The sequence below is a fragment of the Lotus japonicus genome, chromosome 3 (assembly GCF_012489685.1).
Source record: "Lotus japonicus ecotype B-129 chromosome 3, LjGifu_v1.2".
Taxonomy (NCBI): Eukaryota; Viridiplantae; Streptophyta; class Magnoliopsida; order Fabales; family Fabaceae; genus Lotus; species Lotus japonicus.
The window spans coordinates 24896074-24917404 of record NC_080043.1 but is presented as its reverse complement, the minus strand read 5'-3'; the positions used below and the strand labels follow the sequence as shown (position 1 = coordinate 24917404).

Sequence of the window (21331 nt, the reverse complement as noted above, 5' to 3'; positions counted from 1 at the left end):
CGAATCAGAGGTTAAAGACATGCAAGCCGCCAGATCGAACCCAGATTGCAGATTCATGTATTTTACTGTGTATTTTGTGTATTTTTTTTATTCGATTCATGTCAAGATTCAGTAATAAATTTCTTCTTTTTTTATATTTTTTCTTCTGTTTGTGTTTAATAAATTTCTCCCTCAGTCCTCATCTCCTTCAACGATTTGTGTTTCCCTCTTCTTTTAACTGAATCTGTTGCTGAAGGGAGAGAGAAAAAACAATTTTTTAAACCAGGCAGAAGTTAAGGAACGTTGCTTAGCTTTGAGCTTTTAGCAATGCCACTTCAGCAAGCTCCAATGGAGCAGAAAAATAAGAAACGCATCTTATTTTAAGCAACCAGGTTAAGCAACCTCCATTGGAGTTGCTCTAAATAAGTAGTTGACAGTTTAATTTCCAACTATTGTGACTTATTGACCGACCTCTACCATAAACTCATCGGTCATCTTCCTACGACTTAGTTAGTTAGCTGTAAGAAAAAAATATGGTTAATAGTCAAGTTAGTCCCTGAATTTATATGCGAATTTGATTTTAGTACATTTGAGAAATAATAACATTTAATAACAGTTAAAACTTAAAAACCACTAGAAATTATAAAATTGACCACGAGTGATTTAACGATTAAAACTACCGCTACCAAAAAAAAATTGGGTGAATAAAACATTAAACCCTAATATCACCCGCTTTTTCCTCTTTCACTCTCTGTTGCCGCCTTCACCTCCGTCTCTCTGGTTCGCTCGCTACCTGTGCGGTTCGTCTCCGGTCGCTATTCTCCCACCACCGCAACATCATCTCCATTCTCCCTCCCACAGTCGGTGAGTTCACCTTAATTTTTTTTCTTTCACTTCACTGATTATATGAGATCCTGTTGCATCATTGAGTGGTTTCGAACTCGGTATATTTGTTGTTGCTTGATTGAGCTGTATATTTATGGTAATCGTCTTATGTATCAAACAACTTAATTTGTTGCTGTTAGTCCAAGCTATTGATGTAGGAAAAATCCCACTAAACCAGCCTTCAATGCTTAGAATATGTAGTTAAATCATTGAATAATATGCTGTTAGTTCAAGCTATATGAGCAGGTTGCCACTGAGTAATCTTCGGTTGCGACTTGCATGAATATGTAGTTAAAACTTTGAATGCTGGTTACCTTTATTAGTACATTGGAATGGCCTGATTATGACAATAACATACTGAAATGAAACGGAGGAGGAATAAATGTATTCCACATATTCGAGATGCTTATGGGTTTAAACTTATTGGATCAAGCTAAGTATTTAAAAAAAAAATTTCGGGCGTGATGGTGGCTGAGTGGTGAAGAGAGAGGATCAGAGGAGGGCTTGGCGGTGAGGGAGGGAGAGAGGAGGGTGATATCGTAATCGTACTTCAAAAGTGTGTTAAATCTAAGCCATTACTTTTTTTTAATTAACTGTCTCGTATGAGTCGCTTTTTAGTGACACTCGTATTAGACAACACCTTCTATTAGACAACACATGTTGCTGCAATGCGCTTAAATTCTATTGGTAGTTTCTTTAGCTTCCAGTTTTGAGTAAGGTGTTGCATGTGAAGTAGGCTATCGATACTTTGTTGATATGGTACATTTCTTAAGAATAGGCTATCAATACATAGGCTACCGGAAATTTGTATGGTAAATTGCTTAGGTCAGCTCATGCTTCACTGTCCATGATGGCGATACATTATGCTTAACTCTGTTCAGTTAGATAGTTATATCATTCAATGACTTCTTTTTTATTTTGTATTATGTTTTGTTCAAGTCTCATTGATTTCTTCTTTAGTTTATGAGTTCAAGCCAAATTAAATGTCGTAAAGTTTGTAGGATTGACATAACTGAGGCTTCTACTTTAGAACTCGTGGGACATAATTTACATATTTTTTTATTGTTCTAGCACCATTTATTTATAGTTATATTATTCTTTATAGGAATCCACAATCCTTCTGATTGGATGTACCCTGTGAAAATTAACATTTTCAAGAATGAGACATGTAGCTTCTCTTTTTAGAGTAAAAATAAGTTGATTTAGTAATATTTCTGATTGCATGTCCTCTTGAACCATTCCACTTGCTTAGCCGAAGTTTTTTCTTCTTGTGTTGCTGTTTGTTTCTTGCTTTTAATTCCTTGGTTCTTCAATTTTGTCCTCCATCTCTTGTATTTTGAGTTTTTCATCTCCAATCAGTGTTTTGAGTACTGAATTGCAGTGTTATCCTACAGGGGGTACTGTAGTGGCAGTGCTAGAGTTTTTGCAGGGACAAGCTCTTCTTACCCACAATGGGTAAAGCTAAGAAGGGACCCAAATTTGCGGTTAGGAAGAAGCTTGTTACTTCCAAAGCAATTAAAAAGTGAGTTTTTATATGTTTGTTCCTCCAGTATGCCTTTTTTGTTCTATTTTCATTCCCAAATTTGCGGTTAGGAAGAAGCTTGTTACTTCCAAAGCAATTAAAAAGTGAGTTTTTATATGTTTGTTCCTCCAGTATGCCTTTTTTGTTCTATTTTCATTCCCTGAATTTCTGTCACATTCAGCTATAAAGAAGAAGTTTTGAACCCAGAAAAGAAGAACCTTCTAAAGGAAAAGTTACCCAGAAACATGTAAGCCTTCATTCTCACCCTTTTCTTTCACTTCTTATTCCTCTTGAATATATCAGCTTCCCGAATCGCTTTTTTTGTTTTAATAATCTATGGTTTAAACTTCCATTGTTTAGTCCAAGTTATTCTTCAGCTCTTTTCTTTCAATACAATACTGCATTGGGACCCCCTTATCGTGTTCTGGTGGATACCAACTTCATCAATTTCTCTATCCAGAATAAAGTAAGTTTTTGTTTTCCTCTTTTAACTAAGTTAATGAAGTATTATATGATTTTACCTGGTTCTGCATGCCTAGTAGTTTCTCATGGAGTTTGTTTGTTTAAAGTTAAACTCATAATATATGATGCTGATGATGTTTGTGACTGTATTTTGATGATATCGATATGGTTCTTATGACTTATGAGCTTTTCCTCAATGGATTGAAATGATAAATCGAAAGTTCAGTCTTCACTACAAATTTGAAACAATTAAAGCATTATAGTGTGTAGTTGATCTCATTAGAATCATACGAGTGACATCCTCTTTTTTTGGTTGGTTGCTCACATGATTCTTTGGCCATGTTTATGCAGTTGGATCTGGAGAAGGGAATGATGGACTGCTTATATGCGAAATGTGAGTTTAAACAGATGGTTTCATGTGTTGGTTTATGAATTTCTTGTTTAATTTTAGTTGAATGTTAGGATTCAGATAGGAACCTGTTATTTTATTAGAAAGAATAGGGAAAATCTTCCCTGCTTACAACAATGCAGATCCTGAAGGGTTTGCCCCTCCTTACCCTTACGTCTCAATCTTGCAACTCTAGTAGGTTCCTGCACTGACTGAGGTTTGTGTAACCTCACTGATTTCTCCAAGGGACATAAAAAATACTTAAAGCCATAGAATCTTTGAAGAAGTTCTTGCTAGTAATTCATCAAAACCCTCCAAACGTTCCTTTAAAGTACATGTTCGTTTCACACTTAATAGCTCTCATAGTAGTCAATCCCGGATAGCGGCGGACCCCAAAAGTGGGATAGCGGGATGGCCGCTATTTTGATTTTTCATATATAATTTTATATAATTAATAGTAGAAAATTAAAGAGGAAAAGAAAGGAAAGAAAAATAGAGGAATAGAAAAAAAAACAGAGCAGAACAGAGGCCCAAGGGAAACAGGGGCACTGGTCGCCGGAGATAGGCTGAAAGTCACCGCACAGAGTTCACCGGAAGTTGGACGGTGCTTGTCGGAGGTCGGGAGGTGGCCATGGGTGCTGATCGAAGGTGGCTGAAGGAGATCGCACAGTGGCCATGGGTTCTGGTCGCAGAAGAAGAAGATGAATAGTGACAGATGAAACACGCGTTTCATTTATTTATGATGAAATCCCAAAAATGCCCTCAAAGTTTAACCTAATTATAAAATTTCAAGGGCAATTTAGGTTTTTCCACAACTTCACCTTATCTTCTTCTTGTGGCGCCGCGATCTGGCCGCGATTTGCGGCGCGACGGCTTCAGTAGCGCCGCGATCGATAACTATGATAGCTCTAATAGTGGGTCATTATAGTCACAGTTGCCGAATTGACTTTCAGCATCATAAAGAATCTATCTCGAATTCAGATTTTCTTTATCCATTCGTGCTGCATAACGTCTCTGCCAAGTGCCAGCCTTTGTCTCCACTCTCCATGGCCCATCAACAGGTTCACTTTCTGATTATTGGGCACTTCTTCAAGCATGAAGTATTGTTCGCACATAGCCCTCCTCTCCCTGTACCTCGAACCATCGAATGATAGAAAATATATTTTGGGCTCCTCTGTTACCTATTTACATCCAAGACCACTTTCTCTTCATCTCCCCCTATGCTAACACGAGAAGGGATTGGGTCACTTCCCTTGTCACGTTCCATCCTCGCCTCGAGTGCTGTGATGTTATGTTCTATTGCATCCATCCCTGATGTCATCCTGTTTTTGCATAGATGCTATATTTAATAATATCTTTGATTCTTCTCTCCTAGTTACTATATTTGATAGTATCTTTAATTATTCTTTCCTATTTACTATATTTAATATGGCTATTGAGTATTGAGTATTACTCACCCAGTCATCCTTATTTCTCCTTTTATACTATCCTAATAAACTTTTAAGTAGCAGATACCCAACAGATTCCTATCAGGTTTTAGATCTTATATGATAACCTTTTCAAGATTAAAAAAAATTATATTTGAATAAAACATCACATACTCTATTCTTACTCTTGTTCTGTTGACGCTTTGGATTTTCAGGTACCCCTTGTATCACAGACTGTGTGATGGCAGAACTTGAGAAGTTAGGACAGAAATATCGTGTAGCTTTAAGGTACACATTCTTTCATGCTTCTTAATTATCATTGCTCTTTATTTTCACACACTTGGGATATGCATGTAAAATATCAAGGCTTAACAATACTTTTGGTGAAATTTCTGCTTCAGTATGTGCATTATCAATTGGATTTATGTTTGAGATATTTTATTTCTATGCTAAAATCCCTAATTTTCACGTACAAGTGGATTTAATCACAAAGGGCAAAACATTCTCTTTAAATGACTGATATAGGACAAACCAAATTGCTGGACTCCCTGACTTTATTTTGCTTTGAATACCATGGATTTTTGTTTAGGTAAGAAATCATACTTTTCCAGTTTCAGCTTCCTGATAATTTATCTTTTTTATACATGACAGGATTGCGAAAGATCCTCGATTTGAGAGAATACTATGTACTCATAAAGGGACCTATGCTGATGACTGCCTTGTTGAGAGAGTTACTCAGGTCAGTGTAATTTAAGCATCTGTTAAATGTTCAGAAACATGTTGGATCACCTTGATTATTAAGATTAATTTGTCTTTTTTTGGCTGGATAAAAATTATTTATTTACCCCGCATGTCTTGATATCTTTGAGAAAAGGAAAACATATTCACATTTTTGTTTTGTTCAATAATGAAGGCAAGATCCTTCTACGATAATAATAACTTTTTTTTTTGGTTGTCAGCTGTTTGTTTCCTATTTTGTTGGCCTGGGATCTTTTAAATCTCTTAGTTTCATATGGTTTTCTAGATCTGTAAACTCATTTCTGTTGCTATTGTCCGATGGAAATTGAATTTATAGAATTTCGGGATACTTACATTTGGGAGTTCCTTTCCCTCTGCCCTATGTTCCTTGTCATTTTGAACTTTGAAAAATTGCGCAAGTTTTTTCCAATTTTGAATTCATAATTGGATATGATTGAGTATTATTTGCTTCATTCTCGGTATTTGTGAGCATCATTTTCCAAATTCTTGGCCTTTGCAGTGTATATTCATTTAAGTGAACACTTCTACTAGAAATAGTTCCAAATAAAAGTTATGTAACTATAACACATCTGCTGCTTATTTTATTTTATTTTTTGCAGTTTACTTGCACTAACCAATTTCTTGAATGCAGCATAAGTGCTACATTGTTGCAACATGTGATCGGGACTTGAAGAGAAGGATCCGGAAGGTAAAGCCACTAATCATTTCTCCATCTTTGATTGTTTTGCTATTGGACCTGGATACATGACCCATAATCTGGATTTCTGTATTGCAGATTCCTGGTGTGCCAATAATGTACATCACCAAACACAAGTACTCAATTGAGCGGTTGCCTGAAGCAACAATTGGTGGAGGTAATTACTCTGTATTATATGCCGTAATACTCTCGTAGTCTCATCTATTTGCTGTCAAGGTTGATAGCCAAGAAAACATATTTATAGGTTATAGCTAACCACTAACTGTGGATTTGAGCTTAGTTAATTAGACTGAGGGATCTTATATTGTAATAAATAGAAAAAGCTAAGATTCATTCAGTTTACCTCATCAGCTCCCAGGCTGTTTTGTTGTAATAATTAATAAATAGAAAATACTAAATTCGAGTGTTCTGCTTGAATTCATGAGAAAAGGGATGATATGAACAACTTTTGGTCGATGTGAAAAACCCTGGTCAGTTTGGTCCCCCTTTAGTAATAGAAGTACAGATCCTAAGTGGTCACATTAAAATGAAGCAAAATTCAACTGATTTGAACTTTAAAAAGTCAAATTTTACGATATAGCCAAACATTGTTTTTCTTAATGCACCTTAGTGAATTCATTCCAAATAATATGTAATTTTTTAGTTGTTAAGTCAAGTGCCTCATCAGATAGTCATGAACCCATTAATCCTCAATTAGCAGTATTAGACTATGCTTGTTCTTTCTTTATTCACAAGTCTTTTACTTTTTGTTTTCCCTGGCACTGAACTGATACACCTATGATTCTTAATGCAGCACCCAGAATTTGATACAAAGACACTGGTAAAGCTGTGCATCGATCCATAATGTTGACACTTATGAAACCCTGCTACAATGCCGTGCTTGTTTGGTCATTTTGCTGGCTGAATGTCTCTGATGGAAGCTCGACGATGAACAGTAAGCAACTTTTCAATGGTGTAACTCGTAGATTTGGATGCTGTAAAATTGTCTCTTCCTCGTGTTGCCTCAAACTACAGTGGTACTTTAATAGTTCTAGTCATATAGATATCTGGAAACGATACATTCTTTTTCCCTGAAAGAGAAACAAGTTTGTTTTCCTTGAATCGGAAATATTCTAAATCACATTGTGATCATGCTTCACGTTTCAGAAGCCCTGAATTGGAAATTACAGAATTAAATTTCACCAAATTTATTTTTTTAAATCGAAGGTTAGTACATCAACAAAAAAAAAATTCTAATGTGTAAATTAGTCACTGTGCGTACGCTTTGCACGAGTTCATTAACTACGAGATGTGATGTGGTGGTCGCTCACATTGTCTCTTAACCATGAGGTATGGGGTTTGAACCTCGCCTATGGTAATGGAGCATATCTTGTGCCCAGCTGTCAGCTGTTTATCATAGTGCTAGCACATGTGGCCAAGGGATTAGTCATCGTTGTTGGCGTCGGCCAGGGATGGATGTACTTAGGAAGGGAATGGGGCATTTGCCCCCACCACATTTTCAATATTTGTTCATACTATTCTATAAAACTAAAATATAAATATGTAAATGCCCCCACACAATAATAAATGCCCCCTTGGCTTTACAATTTTACTTACTACTACTCAACTTTGTTAACTTTTCTTATGATTTAATTTCTTGATCTTCTTTTGTTTACTTATACCTTATAGCAACATAAACATCCAAAAAACTCATTGCATTAACTCACTACTTGTCTTCAAACGTTACAATGCTTAATCCATTTTTTTTTCTTCTATAAACTTTGGACTCTGTAATGCGAGAAGTTTTAAAACTCATTTTTATTTCTTCAATAGGCTCCAAGACTAAACAACAACAATTAGAAGAAGATGAAGAACACTAGTTTAATTTGGGGATGGGATGGAGGAGATGAAGGTTCTAGGGAATTGGTGATTATGATTTTCCTTTTTCTGGATATGATGTTTGGATGCAGATGAAGATAATGAGAATTATCTAGGTTTATGTTTATTGCATTTTGATAAATAAACATGATATAAATAAAACTATTTTGTTATATTACTAATTGATTGTGTAGCTCAACTAGTAAGGTGTGTGTTTTGCTAATAAAAAGGTCATGGGTTTGAATCCACCCACCCATTTTTTAAAGTTCTGATTTTTATTTGATGATGTGTCGCGCCCCACGTAGGACGCTGACATGACATTTAATGACCACGCTGTCCATTTTTTAATGTCAAAGTGACTAGGGGTGCACATGGGTTGGGTTGGATGGATTTTGGTCAAAATAAAATCCGAACCGATCAAAATTGTCTGGGTTGGATTTCACAAATTTCTTCTTCGGACCCGATCCGAACCAACCCGACGAAGTTTGGATTGGGTTGGATGAATTTATTGGGTCATTATATTAAAATAATAATATATCTGAAATATTAAAAAATCTTGCAAAAATTATTATAAATTCAGAAAAAGTTATAAAAAATACTAAATATGTTATAATACTAAATAGCATGAAAAAGACACAAAAAGTTATAGAAATAATACTACATAAATGACATATAGTCAAATATCATAAAAACATAAAACTTCATTACCAAATGACATAAAACAATCTAATATAAATAGTATCTAAAAAGTGAAAAACAACACTAAATGTCATGCCATGACACTTAGAACTTAGATGTCTTCGACATGCCAAATAACTATATATAAACATGTAACAAATAACTACGAACAAATACTCTAAGTTCAAATATGACAAATAACTATAAATACTTAAGTCTCAAAGTTTCAAAAAGTCATCACTCTGACACTAGCACTCCAAGTATGAGTAAAATTATAAAAATTATTATTATATGCATGGATTCTTGGTTGGGTTGGATGGATTTGAACTGAATCCGAAATCCGATCCGAACTTGGTTGGGTTGTAGTAAAATCCATCAAACTAACCCCATTGCCCGATCCAACCCGCATTTTTTCTATTGGATCGGATTGGGTTGGGCGGGTTCATTGGATTTACCCGGCCCATGTTCACCCCTAAAAGTGATAGATGGGCATTCACTACACTTTTTGGAAACATGGAGGGTACAAACGTAGACGAAAAAAGAGTAGGGGCAACTTTTGCACAAACTTAATACATTAGGGGGCATAAAATGCTTTTAAGCCTTTAAGTTTTAATGGTTTTGATGGGTGTGAATGAGTCTAATTTTCTTTTCTTTTCTTTATAACAATGTATGTCATGATTAATTAATTTTAAACAGTTTCATTATTTTAAAATAAATTTAAACCTTTAAATATTAATTTTATTGACTTCTGAACATCATTCTAAATATTTAATTAATCTTAAAAAGTGTTCTATAGTTAATAGCTGGAATTCTTTTTCAGTGTAGAATAGTATGAAAATATATATGCTTTTGGTCTTGAAATCATTCTTCATCGAAATAAATCTCTTTCCATAGTCGGTTTTTCTTTCCTCCACTCATTTGATGGCAGATGTGTACGCAAATTCACCTAACCACATAGGCAATTCATATTCAATGACATGGATTTTCAGCTATACTTATTTTTTTTTAAAACACTTACATGGATTATTGAGGGACAAAAATTAAAAAAGTTAAATTTTCTTCTCCACATAAATCATATCTTAATTTCCTTCTTCTTCCTCCTTAATCATCATCAAGAACAACAACTCACACCTATATTATTACCCATTCAACAAAAAACCTAATTTCAATAACATGATTTTATACCACACATGAAATGATGAAACCAAAATCCTATCCACTAATAGGACCTCTCTTTCTTTGCCAAAATGCACACTCATCCACAATAACCTGGCCAAACCTTGCAATCCGAATAGAAACCACAATCCACCATGGCTCTGTTCCTTTCCTATAGCCCAAGCCAAGGACACATATCATGCACTTCCAATGCCATAACATCAACAACCGCGATCCAGGGAGTCGGCCAGTGAACCCCCATTTAATATCGTCGTCATGGTCCAGAAGGCTTTCCCGGAGTCTGCCATGGACCACCACGTCGTCATTAAGATCTTCAGTCAGCCAACACCTAGAAGTCGCCGCGCCACGAAGGCTGCCTCTATCTTTGAAGCCACAATAATTTTATTAGAATAAATCAAGAATTTTTGTCCTTGTTTTCAACTTGAAAGAAAGAGATGGTTATGGCTTATTGGCATTATATTTATAGTGATTTTATCATTGGGGTTTCCAAATGAGGTGGGAGAGAAGGGGGAGTGAAGAACAATGGTGGGGAAGTAAATAGGGTAAGAGGGAGATGTCGTGGGGCAGGGGAAAGGTCTTGGGGAGCTTTGTTTTGTTTCTGGGTTTTAGTTTAGTGTTTGGGTTTCTCTTACTATGATGACATCTTTCTCTTCTTGATGTTGATTTTGAAGATTAGGGTTAATGAGAAATGGGGTTTATGGAATCTTAGTGTGTTCAAGGTTTGGTTTCGAGTGTTCTTGAGAATGAGATGAGAAAGAAGAAAAATGGAAGGTTAGTAGGGTTTGAGTGCCTTTCAAAATTTTAGATTTGGGTAGTGTTTGACCCAACTTTTTTGTAGTTTAAAAGTATTCACTTCATGTAAAACTGACACGCAATTAAAACACATCATTGCTCAAATGGATGGAGGGATGAAATCCTGAATATTTCCTTAGTTCAGGGATTCATACCAATAATTCATTATATTTTAGGGACAATAAATATTTTAACCCAATGTTTTTTTGGTACATCAGAAAGATAAATTGCACCCTTCAGAGATTGATCTCTGAACCTTCCCCGACCCATCCAACTCATATGTCCCCTAACTCTTATCACTTGAGCTATCATTGAAGGATATTTTAACCCAAGATAAACCTAATAATAATGATTATAGGATCACAAATAGAGGAAATAAATACACATAAAAAGACTATTTGTAATGAACTTAAGTTTAATATGTTTTAACACTCAAGGGAGTGATGTTTAAGTTTGAATAAATGGGGAGATGAGTCTACGTAATTTAAGTTTCTCTATTAGGAGGAGAGTGCATATTTTGAAATAATAGAAGAGATGGGCGCAATTTAAGGGAACAAGAGAGCATTTGACTATATGAGCATATTAAAAACGCAACCTATATGAATATATTAAAACCCGTATGTCCCGCATTTTCATTGTTAAATTACTTCATATCTTCGTTGTGTTACTTTATTAAATTCAATCAAGTATTGAGAATGAACCTTTGTAAAATTTACTTCTATAATTACTCCATTTGAAATTCATGATATGAATTTATCTATTCTTAAGTTTTATGCTATATTAATTATCTATTATCTAAATTTGTTTATGAAATTACACATTGCTAGTGGTGTGTCCCGTTTAAAAATGGACACAAATGATGAGGATGATATATATATATATATATATATATATATATATATATATTTATGATTCAACAGTTGAATTAAGAAAACATTTTCTAAAAGTTATTATTACTTAAGTCTTACACTTGTCTAAGTTGATCCCTCATCTCTCTATATTTACACATATGTACTGTAACCGTAGATCTTACTCGCTTAACTTTATTCATGACTTATATAATTTTCTTTTCCTGAGTCATCTCTACTTTAAATTATATTCCATAAATACATCAATAGACTAGGAAACAAATTTTATTTTCTTATGTAGAATTATTATCTTACAAGAGAGCAGTACATAACAAATTTTGTATAAAGTCTTAGTTGTAAAAGTAAGAGAATCTCATCCATTGTGGTCATCAACAAAAGAGAAACATACGTACGATAACAAGAAATGAAGACTTAACCAAAAAGACATTCCAACTTGTTTATACTTTACATGCAAATGTGAAAAATACACTCCTAAGAAAAGGAACACTAGTTTATTTGGAAGAGTGAACACCCTTGTGTTGTGATCAAGAGACTCAAATGACAAGGTTACTGATCTCCTCTTTTAGGACTTGCGATGGGAGGAAAACCTGAAGGAGATGGTGGGAATTGTCCAGGAGAAAATATAAGCTCAGGATACCATGTTGGTAAAATTGGAGATAAAGGGGAATCTGTGTAAGAAGATGGAAACTGCATTTCTGGTGATAACAGTGGATCACTAGACTGGGGAGATTGGAGATTCATAGCAGACATATGTGTATCAGTTGCAATACTTATAGTAGGCACATGTGAATGGGTAGCTGCAACACTCGTAGTGGGCACAGGTGGAGGGTAAGTTTGTGAATGAGTATGTGCTTGAATACCCCATGAACCAACATCTGAGTTTCCCAAGTATCTTATGTAGGCAGATGTAGGTGACTCAACTGCATTACCATATATGGTGTTTCTTGGACTCACTGGTTTTAATAGACTTGATGACGCCTGTCTATATAGTGGAGGTCTTTGCAACACAACATTGTTATTGTCGAGAAGTGGGGAAGAAGTTGCCAATATTGGTGGCTTCTGGACATGGATCAATGGTGGAGGTCTCATCTTGTTTAACCGCGTATTTTGTGATCCAGTGTGCATCTGAACAAAGTCCATAAAATCTTCTTTCCTAATGTTGTAAATGAAATCGTCTTGTTGACGCCCTCTAGAAGAAAGGAACATATCATAGTTATTTTCATGTATATGACCTTTTCTAATGTTCTTACCCATTATGTTCACACCCAGATTGTCACTATTCTTACTTTTTGAACTCTCCATTTTTTTTGCCAAACACAGACACTGAAATATACACTTTGGAATTTTTGACAAAAACACCTAAAGAATTTCAAAATAGATGAGAACACCACTAATCACACAAATCAGCTTAATTTACCCAGAACTCCAAAATTTCCCAAAGTTAAAGGAATTTTAAACCAGTGACAAACACAAAAGAAAGACTCCAAGTTCAAGTTAGAAGAATATCAAGAAAATAACCCATTGTTTTCATCATAGAGAATATAACCACAAACCAAGTCAAATGAGGAAGAATGAGTTCCAAACAAAAAAGACACTTGAAGATGGACTAACAAAAAGATCGAAACATTGCTCGGAGCTTTAGCAATGAGATTTTAAGAATAGGAATCAACAATGGAATGAAGGGAAGCAAAAAGAAGAATAACAGAAAACACTGAAGAAAGTAGAAAATATTATTTCATTTTATAGTAGTTCTGGGCGAATCAGCTGGGACAGATGAGTAATTTAATTGAAGTGGTCATCAGCGAAGAACATACTTTTAAAGATAATAAATTGGTCAAAAAGTTAAATAATATTTAATATATTTTATATATATAATAAAATATAATATAATATTTATGAATATAATATTATTTAAGAATATAATATAAAATATTAAATTATGTGTATATTATTATTATAATAATGATTTATATTTATTTTTAGAGTTTGACCATTGTTTTTATTCCTTATTGCAAGTTTTAATATGGTACCACAAAGATATACCCTAATCGATAGGGGTGGAAATATGCTACAGAATTTGCTCAAATAGGTATGACCTATTTAAAAAATTTAAGGCTTGAGTCTGGCTTATTATTTGTCATAGAATTTTTTTTCCAACTTGAGTCTTGATCTATTGAAAGTCTGTCTTGGCCTGATAGCCTATTTGAAACCCTGATTTATCATATGACATTCAAGTATACCAACAAATCCATTTGTAAACTTGTCAACAAACATATAGCCAACTAGGAAAAAAATATTATAATATCATTATATCGTATAAGTAAAAGTAAATATGTCATTGTCTCTATCTATAGAGGTTTATATGGTTAAATAATTATATAGTATAGTATGTTTAAACATATAAATAAGTCAATATGTATATTATTCTTAGATATTATAATAGAATAATAGAAATTCAATATAAAAATTATAAAATAGATTTATTTTTTTAAATAGACCGCCCTGTTAGGCTTACAAGGTTTTCTAAGTGGCCTAAGCCTAATTTTTTTAACTACATAGACTTTGCAAAAAGCATTGGTCTTGTCTTATTAATTTAGCCTGGCTTGTCATGTGCCTGATGTTGGCTAGGCTATAGGCCCCTATCGACAGTCTGACCTACTTCTATCCCTACTAACTAACTAAGTGTAACATAACTGGTATAGTTGGTCTCCTTAAGCATCTAGTCGAGGGTTTGATTCTTAGGCGTTGCATAAGGAGAACCATTTGCTAACCCACTTAATGTGATCGATCTCCGAGTCTCGAGAGATTAGTCTCATGGATATCGGTTGTGAGGATACATTGTGAAACCAAAAAATAGAGACATAACTTATTTTAGATCGTTTGTGAGAGATCACTCCTATACGTGTCATATGTAAATGTCTAGTCTTGAAAACCACAAGATTTAAACGTTCGACCCCAAGCGCGAGATAGTGTCTTTAGGTTCCATATTAACTAGAGATATGACTAAATAGCTTCTTTTATAGTGTAGATAAATCTTCACCTCTTAGCCATTTTTTAAGGTAAGGTAATATAAAATTCGAAATTAAGAATAAAATATTAAATGATATGTCTATTTTTAGTATAATAATAATTATTTTTTATTTATAGAGGGGTTACTTTTTACACACCCTTCAAATAATATTTTCACATTTATAATAATTTTTTTGAGTGTAATCACAAGCACATAAGAAGGAGGTTGGGTTGTGACTGTTAAAACTTTTTGTTAGTTGACAACTTTTAATCATTTGATTCAAAGTTCTCCTTATGACGTTCCATCAGATGATGGTGCAATGGATGGACACCCAATCAAACGGTTAGAAGGGGTAAAAGATATGCACACACATAATTCTATCATGGTTCACCCAATCATAGGCTACTCCCAGTCCTGGCATTTCACCATTATTTCCATTAAGCATTAATAAATGAGTTCTTTTGCGAATATTAATAAAACACTGCTCCTATGAGTATTAATAAAGGACTCCTACGAGTTTAGTTGTTAGGGAATCCTCCCCAAGTATTTTTTCTCAAGCCTCTTCATTTTCATTAACGATGAAGTGCAAGCTCAATTTATACTCTTGAGTAAGGTGTATTTGATCTTTACTAGTTTGCAACCTTTCAGATTATATACAGGATAAAGCTGAATGTCTTTGAATGCTCTTAATCCTAATCTCTAAGATTTTTGTTCTTGCCTTAAACATTAAGATAGGGTATAGTACCTATAGTAGAGAGATTTCACAAAGAGAGAGAATCTAGAGAGCGTGTAACCGCTTAAAGAGAGAAAATAACTGAATCTCAAGTGTGTATTGATCAAATGAGCCAAAAGTCCCTTACAAATAGTAACTGCTCCCTATTTATAGTAGGGGAGCTAGGCCTAGCGCATCATAACTGCCTCTACTGGGCCGGTTGGGCCTCACGTGAGGAGGCCTAATTCCCCGGCTGGGCGACCGCCGCTTGGAGGGTAACCCCTGAGTGTAGGCCCCCTAGGGGCTCGCCCAGTCCAATTTTGATCAATACATATATAATGAAGCACAATTAATTGATATAAATATCTCAAGACTTTTTCTCTGTTAAGTTCAAACGCTAGATATACCATTTATCATATTTTGAATGACAACAATTTTCAAGAGTTTTTAAGAAGAAGCTCATCGTCTGATATTCAAAGCACAAGACTATTCAAGAAGAAGTTCAACTTAAGAGGATAAAGGTCAAAGCAAAAAGGGCATAACATAAAGTACAAGTATTATAGTCAAACCTTACTCCAAAAATACTTTATGGCTCATGAACTAAATTGTATCTACTATCATTCTTTATAGAAGAGACACATCTGTAGATGAAATGATCTTGAGAAAGATTGTTTAAGGAGAAGTCCTACATACTTTGTAAACGAGGAGTCCTGATAATACTTAGTAAGGAGAAGTCCTAAGAATACTTGTAATTTCCTGGCGAGGCAGGGGACATAGAATACTTGTAATTTCCTGAAGATGCAGGGGACATAGAATACTTGTAATTGCTTGAAGAGGCAGAGGACAAAAAATATTTGGTTTGCCTGGAGAGGGAGTGTTCAAAGAATACTTGGCAATGCCTGAAGAGGCATGGATAAGAATACTTGTATGGAGAAGTCCTTGATACTTGTGCTTAGTGAAATCTTGGTATAGTCAAGGACTGGATGGAACCCTTTCATTGAGGGGGTGAACCAGGATTAAAATGATGGTGTTCATTGACTCCTTCCCTGCTCTTACATTTTCGCTGCACCAAACGATCTCAACAAAGATGATAAATCTTTCAATCGTTTGGAAATTCATGTTTTTGGATGACACAATTCAAACCCCTCATTTCTTGTGTTACTCTTGATCAACTTCATTCTCGAATATCTTAGTAAATAGACGTTTGAATTTATACTTTTTCTCTTGATGTTGCTTTAGAGGTGTCTCATGAAACTTCTACATGGATGTACAACCTAAAGGTGAATGTTTCTCTTTCGTACATTTATTATGGATAACAAGCTTTATAGCTTGGATTTGGATTTAAGCTCATGCACGGTGATGCACTCTCATTACATCGAATGCACACCTTCTTTAACTTTGAATATAATCTTTAGAACTGAAGGAGGTGCGAGTTTACCGTTGGAATAATATGCACACCTCCTTACTCTCATATCTATGAGTATTTATCAGATCAGATCAATCCAATGAAACTAACAAACTAACCTAAACCAATTATTTGGGATCGATTTTTTGGTGTTCGGTTAAAAACCGATTTAAACCCATGAAAACCAATGAAGATTGGTTTAGTTCACGGTTCGAAGAATTAAAAATTGAAGAACCAAACTAATGATATATACTTACTATTTTTTTTTTTAAAATAGAACATGTATAAATACTTATGTTAAATGGAACTGAAAATCCTAGTTGCGTTCGTTTTCTCTACCCAGTCTCCCTCCCACAAAATAGACCACATCACAATCCCACAAGATAATGTGTGCGATGCACGAGATGACATTTCACGCTTAATCGTATTTTAATTTATTTTCATATGTGTTATCCAAAGATATTAGAAAATTAAAAATTTCAATTACTCAAAAATTGAATTTCTCTACTATATTTCTCACCTATTTCTCTAGACTCAATTTTCTTTTCTCTACTCTCTCTCTTCTCTACCAAACACGCCCTTAAGCATCTCTACCAAGGTAAAAAAAAAAAGAGTTGCAGCGAGAATATTCTGGAGGTTTGGAGCTCTCAATTGGTAATATTTTCTTTTTCATTTTTAATTTTTTAAAATGTTTTAAGTGTTTTGGGGAGGAAGCAAGTTTGTAATGTATTTCACATTTGTGGCTTTTTTTTTGTTATGTATATCCTTAATTTATAAGAGTGACTTGAGTTTAACCCGTAATTTATTGTTTCACTAAAAGACATAATTTACGCTTGGATTTCCAACGATCTTTTTCTCAAGTTTCAATTATCACATAGTCATTCACACTTATTAAAGATGTGATGAATAAATATATATACAATAAATAATAATCATAAATAAATTTATTATTCAATTGTTTGATAGATAAAAATAAAATTTTATTAAACTTAAATTATTAATTAAAAAAGGCAGACAGAGAAAACAAAAGAAACATGATACCTAACATACCCTAAAAAATGAAGACGATACTACAACTAGAGAGGAGAAAAAGACCCGCGAGGCTGAAGGTATGAAAAACGGTAGAAAGGGGGGTTTGAATAACGTTTTCAGTATAAAACTTCCACCTTAAAGATTTTGACAAATCTTTCGAGAACTTAAGTGCTAAAGATAAGAGATAGAAAAGCACACAAGGATTTTATCCTGGTTCACTTGATAAATCACTCAAGCTACTCCAGTCCACCCGTTAAGGTGATTTCTTCCTTCTTAGAATGAAGGCAATCCACTAATCAGGTAAGAGTTACAACTGCACTTGAAACCTACAAGTGACTAACAATTACACTGACTTAGCTCACACTAAGATTCACTCTCTTAGTCTTCTCTAGGATCCGATCAACCTTGATCTCCTAAAGGAACTAAACAAACTGTTTATCAAAGAATTGTTTACAAGAGATTTGCTTCTAAAAAGCTAATAGTAAACTCAATGAATTTCAGATGAAAGAAAGCTTAGAAGAATTTAAGTTTGTCTTGCGCGTATGTGAATGCTTCTAGCCGTTTCTTTCAGTCTTCAGCCTCTTTATATACTCCAAGGATTAGGGTTGAGCGTTGCATGGGAAATGCTACCGTTGGAGGGCAGTTCTGGAAAATCCAGCTTCTGCTGTGTCTGAGACTGTTAGGTAGGTCGTCAGGAAGGTACAGTTGCTTTTGTACTTGGATAGCGACTTGACCTTTAAACCTAGGAGACTTCTGATCAGGGGAATGCTTCATATTGGAACTTGTGAAGCCGGTTGATCAGAGTCAGAGGGAAAGCCCAAATCCTCTGACCTTTGTTTCTTCTGATTCTGAACTCAGAGGGAAGAACATGGTCTTCAGAGTATCTTGCTTCTGGACAACAGAATTTCACTAATCAGCTTCTGGATCTTCAGAGTCTTCTACACCATCAGAATATCTGAGCCTTCAGTGTTTCTTGGTTATCAGACTTTCTGGATCTTCAGAGCTTCTAGTGACTGAGTCCACATCAGAGTTTGTATAACTTCAGAACTTCTGAAGCTTTTCCACTGTTCATACTGAACATGGTGAATGCGAAAGCGTTGCTTGGGTTGCTCTTTATACACAGTGCTTCTGATTTGTGTGAGATTGAGTTGAGGTCAGAGCCTGTAAATAGCACACTCAGAAAAACACGTTAGAGTACCACAATTGTTCATATCAAAAGGTTAACTTGTAATCATCAAAACATAGAGTTGTACTACTAGATCAAAACTTGATCTTACAGAGGCCACCACCAGGGAGCACCACATGAAAGTATGAACCAAGAAAAAACCACCGTCGCACAACGCCACACCAGCTACGCAAACAACCAACCGAGCCCCCCGCCAACAACAACCGCACAAACAACAACCAAACACACCACCCAACCTCCCACGATGCCAGCCTAACCAAACTAACACATCGCTTGAAGACACATTGTTGGATTGAACTGTCACTCATACACATAAAAGTGAAAACCCCTCACCCTACCAAACAGCCACAACCAGGCTATGAGCTGAGCATCAAACACTGTCTCCTCATGCATAGCGTCATCTTAAAAAATAATCAAAATTCGACGTAACCAAAGAGACCAAGCCACTGTGAACCAAATAACATGAAACACTACTGAAGGTATGAAAAACGATAGAAAGGGGGGTTTGAATAGCGTTTTCAATCTAAAACTTTTCTCACTTGAGATTTTAACAAATCTCTTCAAACACAGAGGATAAAGGTGCTAAGATAAGAGTTGAGGAAAGCACACAATGATTTTATCCTGGTTCACTTGATAAATCTCTCAAGCTAATCCAGTCCACCCGTTAAGGTGATTTCTTCCTTCTTAGAATGAAGGCAATTCACTAATCAGAGTTTGTTACAACTGCACTTGCAACCTGCAAAGTGACTAACAATACAATGACTTAGCTATCACTAAGATTCACTCTCTTAGTCTTCTCAAGGATTTGACCAACCTTGGCTCCTTAAGGAAAAACAAACAACTGTTTGAGAGTTTTGGTTTACAAAGAATTGCTTCTTAGAAAGCTAAAGTAAACACACTAAGAACAGTTTGAAGAAAGATTGCTAAGAGAATATTTGAATATTGCGTGAGCTTTCTTAGGCGGCATCTTTCATCTTCAGCCTCTTTATATACTCCAAGGATTAGGGTTTAGACGTTTGCATGGAATGCTACCGTTGGAGGGCAGATCTGAGATTTCCAGGTTCTGCTGTGGCTGAATAAGTTAGGTAAGGTCGTCAGGAATAGTACAGTTGCTTTTGTACTTGGATAGCGACTTGACCTTTAACCTAGATGACTTCTGATCAGAGCGACGCTTCATGTTGGAACTTGTGAAGCTTGGTGATCAGAGTCAGAGGGAAGCTTGGATCCTCTGACCTTTGTAACTTCTGCTTCTGGACTCAGAGGAGAAGTACTTGGTCTTCAGAGCCAGCTTACTCTTGGACTTCAGAGTCTTCACTTCTCAGCTTCTGGACCTTCAGAGCTTCTGGGCCTTCAGAGCCTCTGGACCTTCAGAGCTTTTGAACCTTCAGAGCTTCTGGACCTTCAGAGCTTCTGGTCTTCAGAACTTCAAGTGATCTGAATCCATATCAGAGCTTAACTATCTCCAGATCTTCTGAAGCTTATTCTACTGTTCAGATTGAACATAGTGAGTGCGAAAGCGTTGCGTAGGTTACTCTTTGAGCATAGTGCTTCTGATTTATGTGTAATTAGACCAGAGTCAGAGCCTGTCATTAAAACACTTAGAAAACAACGTTAGAGTACCATAATTGTTCATACATAATAGTTAACATGTAATCATCGAAACATAGAGTTGTACTACTTGATCAAAACTTGATCTTACAACTACATTCTGTTTAGAGTTTAGAATGAAGTGGACGTGCTACAACAGATGACTTCAATAACCCTCGGAAGCGTTGTACTCAAGCCAAACCCCCAATGGCATCTTGCCCACACTTTTGCAGCAACTGGACGCAACACCAGAAGGTGATCAATCTTCTCTTCCACCTATAAACAAAAAGTACAACAAGCACCATTACCTAAATAAATTACCTTCCTCTTCACCAATTTGCTCTAATTGGCAAATGACTTTCTCAGAGTTTGATCTTGTGACATTACCCTTACAAGTTGTTTGATTGATTGGAATAATAATCGTTAAATTTAAATTATTAGTGACGTAAAAAATAAATATACATAAAAATAATAATAATCATAATGGACATTTATTATACAATTGCTTAATAGATGAATTTTTTTTTAATAAATTTAAATTATTAATGAAGTAATATATATATATATATATATATATATATATATATATATATTATTCATCATTATCTTATTTTTACTGGATTGAATAGCTTTAAATCATACAAATGTTATTAGATAATAAATTTTTTGTCACCAATTAATAACAAGTTAAGGGAAAAAGTTTAGGTAATATGATCGCAGAAGATTTGGAAAACATGGTTATAATATTGACCACAACTTTTGGTGTTTTTATGATCCAATGTAATATGTACTTATATGAAAATGTTGCTATTATGATTTCTTTTTATTTTAATAAAGTTGTACTTAAATTTTTTTTTGGTGATACGCTAATACACTCATATTCAGTGAAATATAGGAATAGAAGAAAC

The 21331-nt window shown here is 34.9% G+C and overlaps 2 protein-coding genes across 3 annotated transcripts; one reads left to right on the top strand and one right to left on the bottom strand.

Annotated features, from left to right (window-relative positions):
• Positions 1-679: 679 nt before the first annotated feature.
• Positions 680-7305, top strand: LOC130749051 (uncharacterized). Of its 2 annotated transcripts, none has more exons than XM_057602329.1 (10): positions 680-843; positions 2246-2386; positions 2568-2633; positions 2747-2852; positions 3200-3242; positions 4879-4951; positions 5315-5402; positions 6054-6110; positions 6198-6276; positions 6913-7305. In XM_057602329.1, exons 2-10 carry the CDS (start codon positions 2316-2318, stop codon positions 6924-6926), a joined length of 597 nt encoding a protein of 198 aa, XP_057458312.1. In that variant the 5' UTR covers positions 680-843; positions 2246-2315; the 3' UTR covers positions 6927-7305. The 2 variants fall into 2 exon arrangements, with proteins under 2 accessions (XP_057458312.1, XP_057458311.1); XM_057602328.1 differs by having other exon boundaries at positions 681-843; positions 2259-2386.
• A 2561-nt stretch (positions 7306-9866) lies between these two features.
• LOC130743818 (protein HAIKU1-like) lies at positions 9867-12793 on the bottom strand. The gene is made up of 2 exons (XM_057596043.1): positions 12079-12793; positions 9867-10192 (listed from the first exon to the last, which is right to left on the bottom strand). Exons 1-2 carry the CDS (start codon positions 12791-12793, stop codon positions 9867-9869), a joined length of 1041 nt encoding a protein of 346 aa, XP_057452026.1.
• Between the last annotated feature and the right edge of the window lie 8538 nt (positions 12794-21331).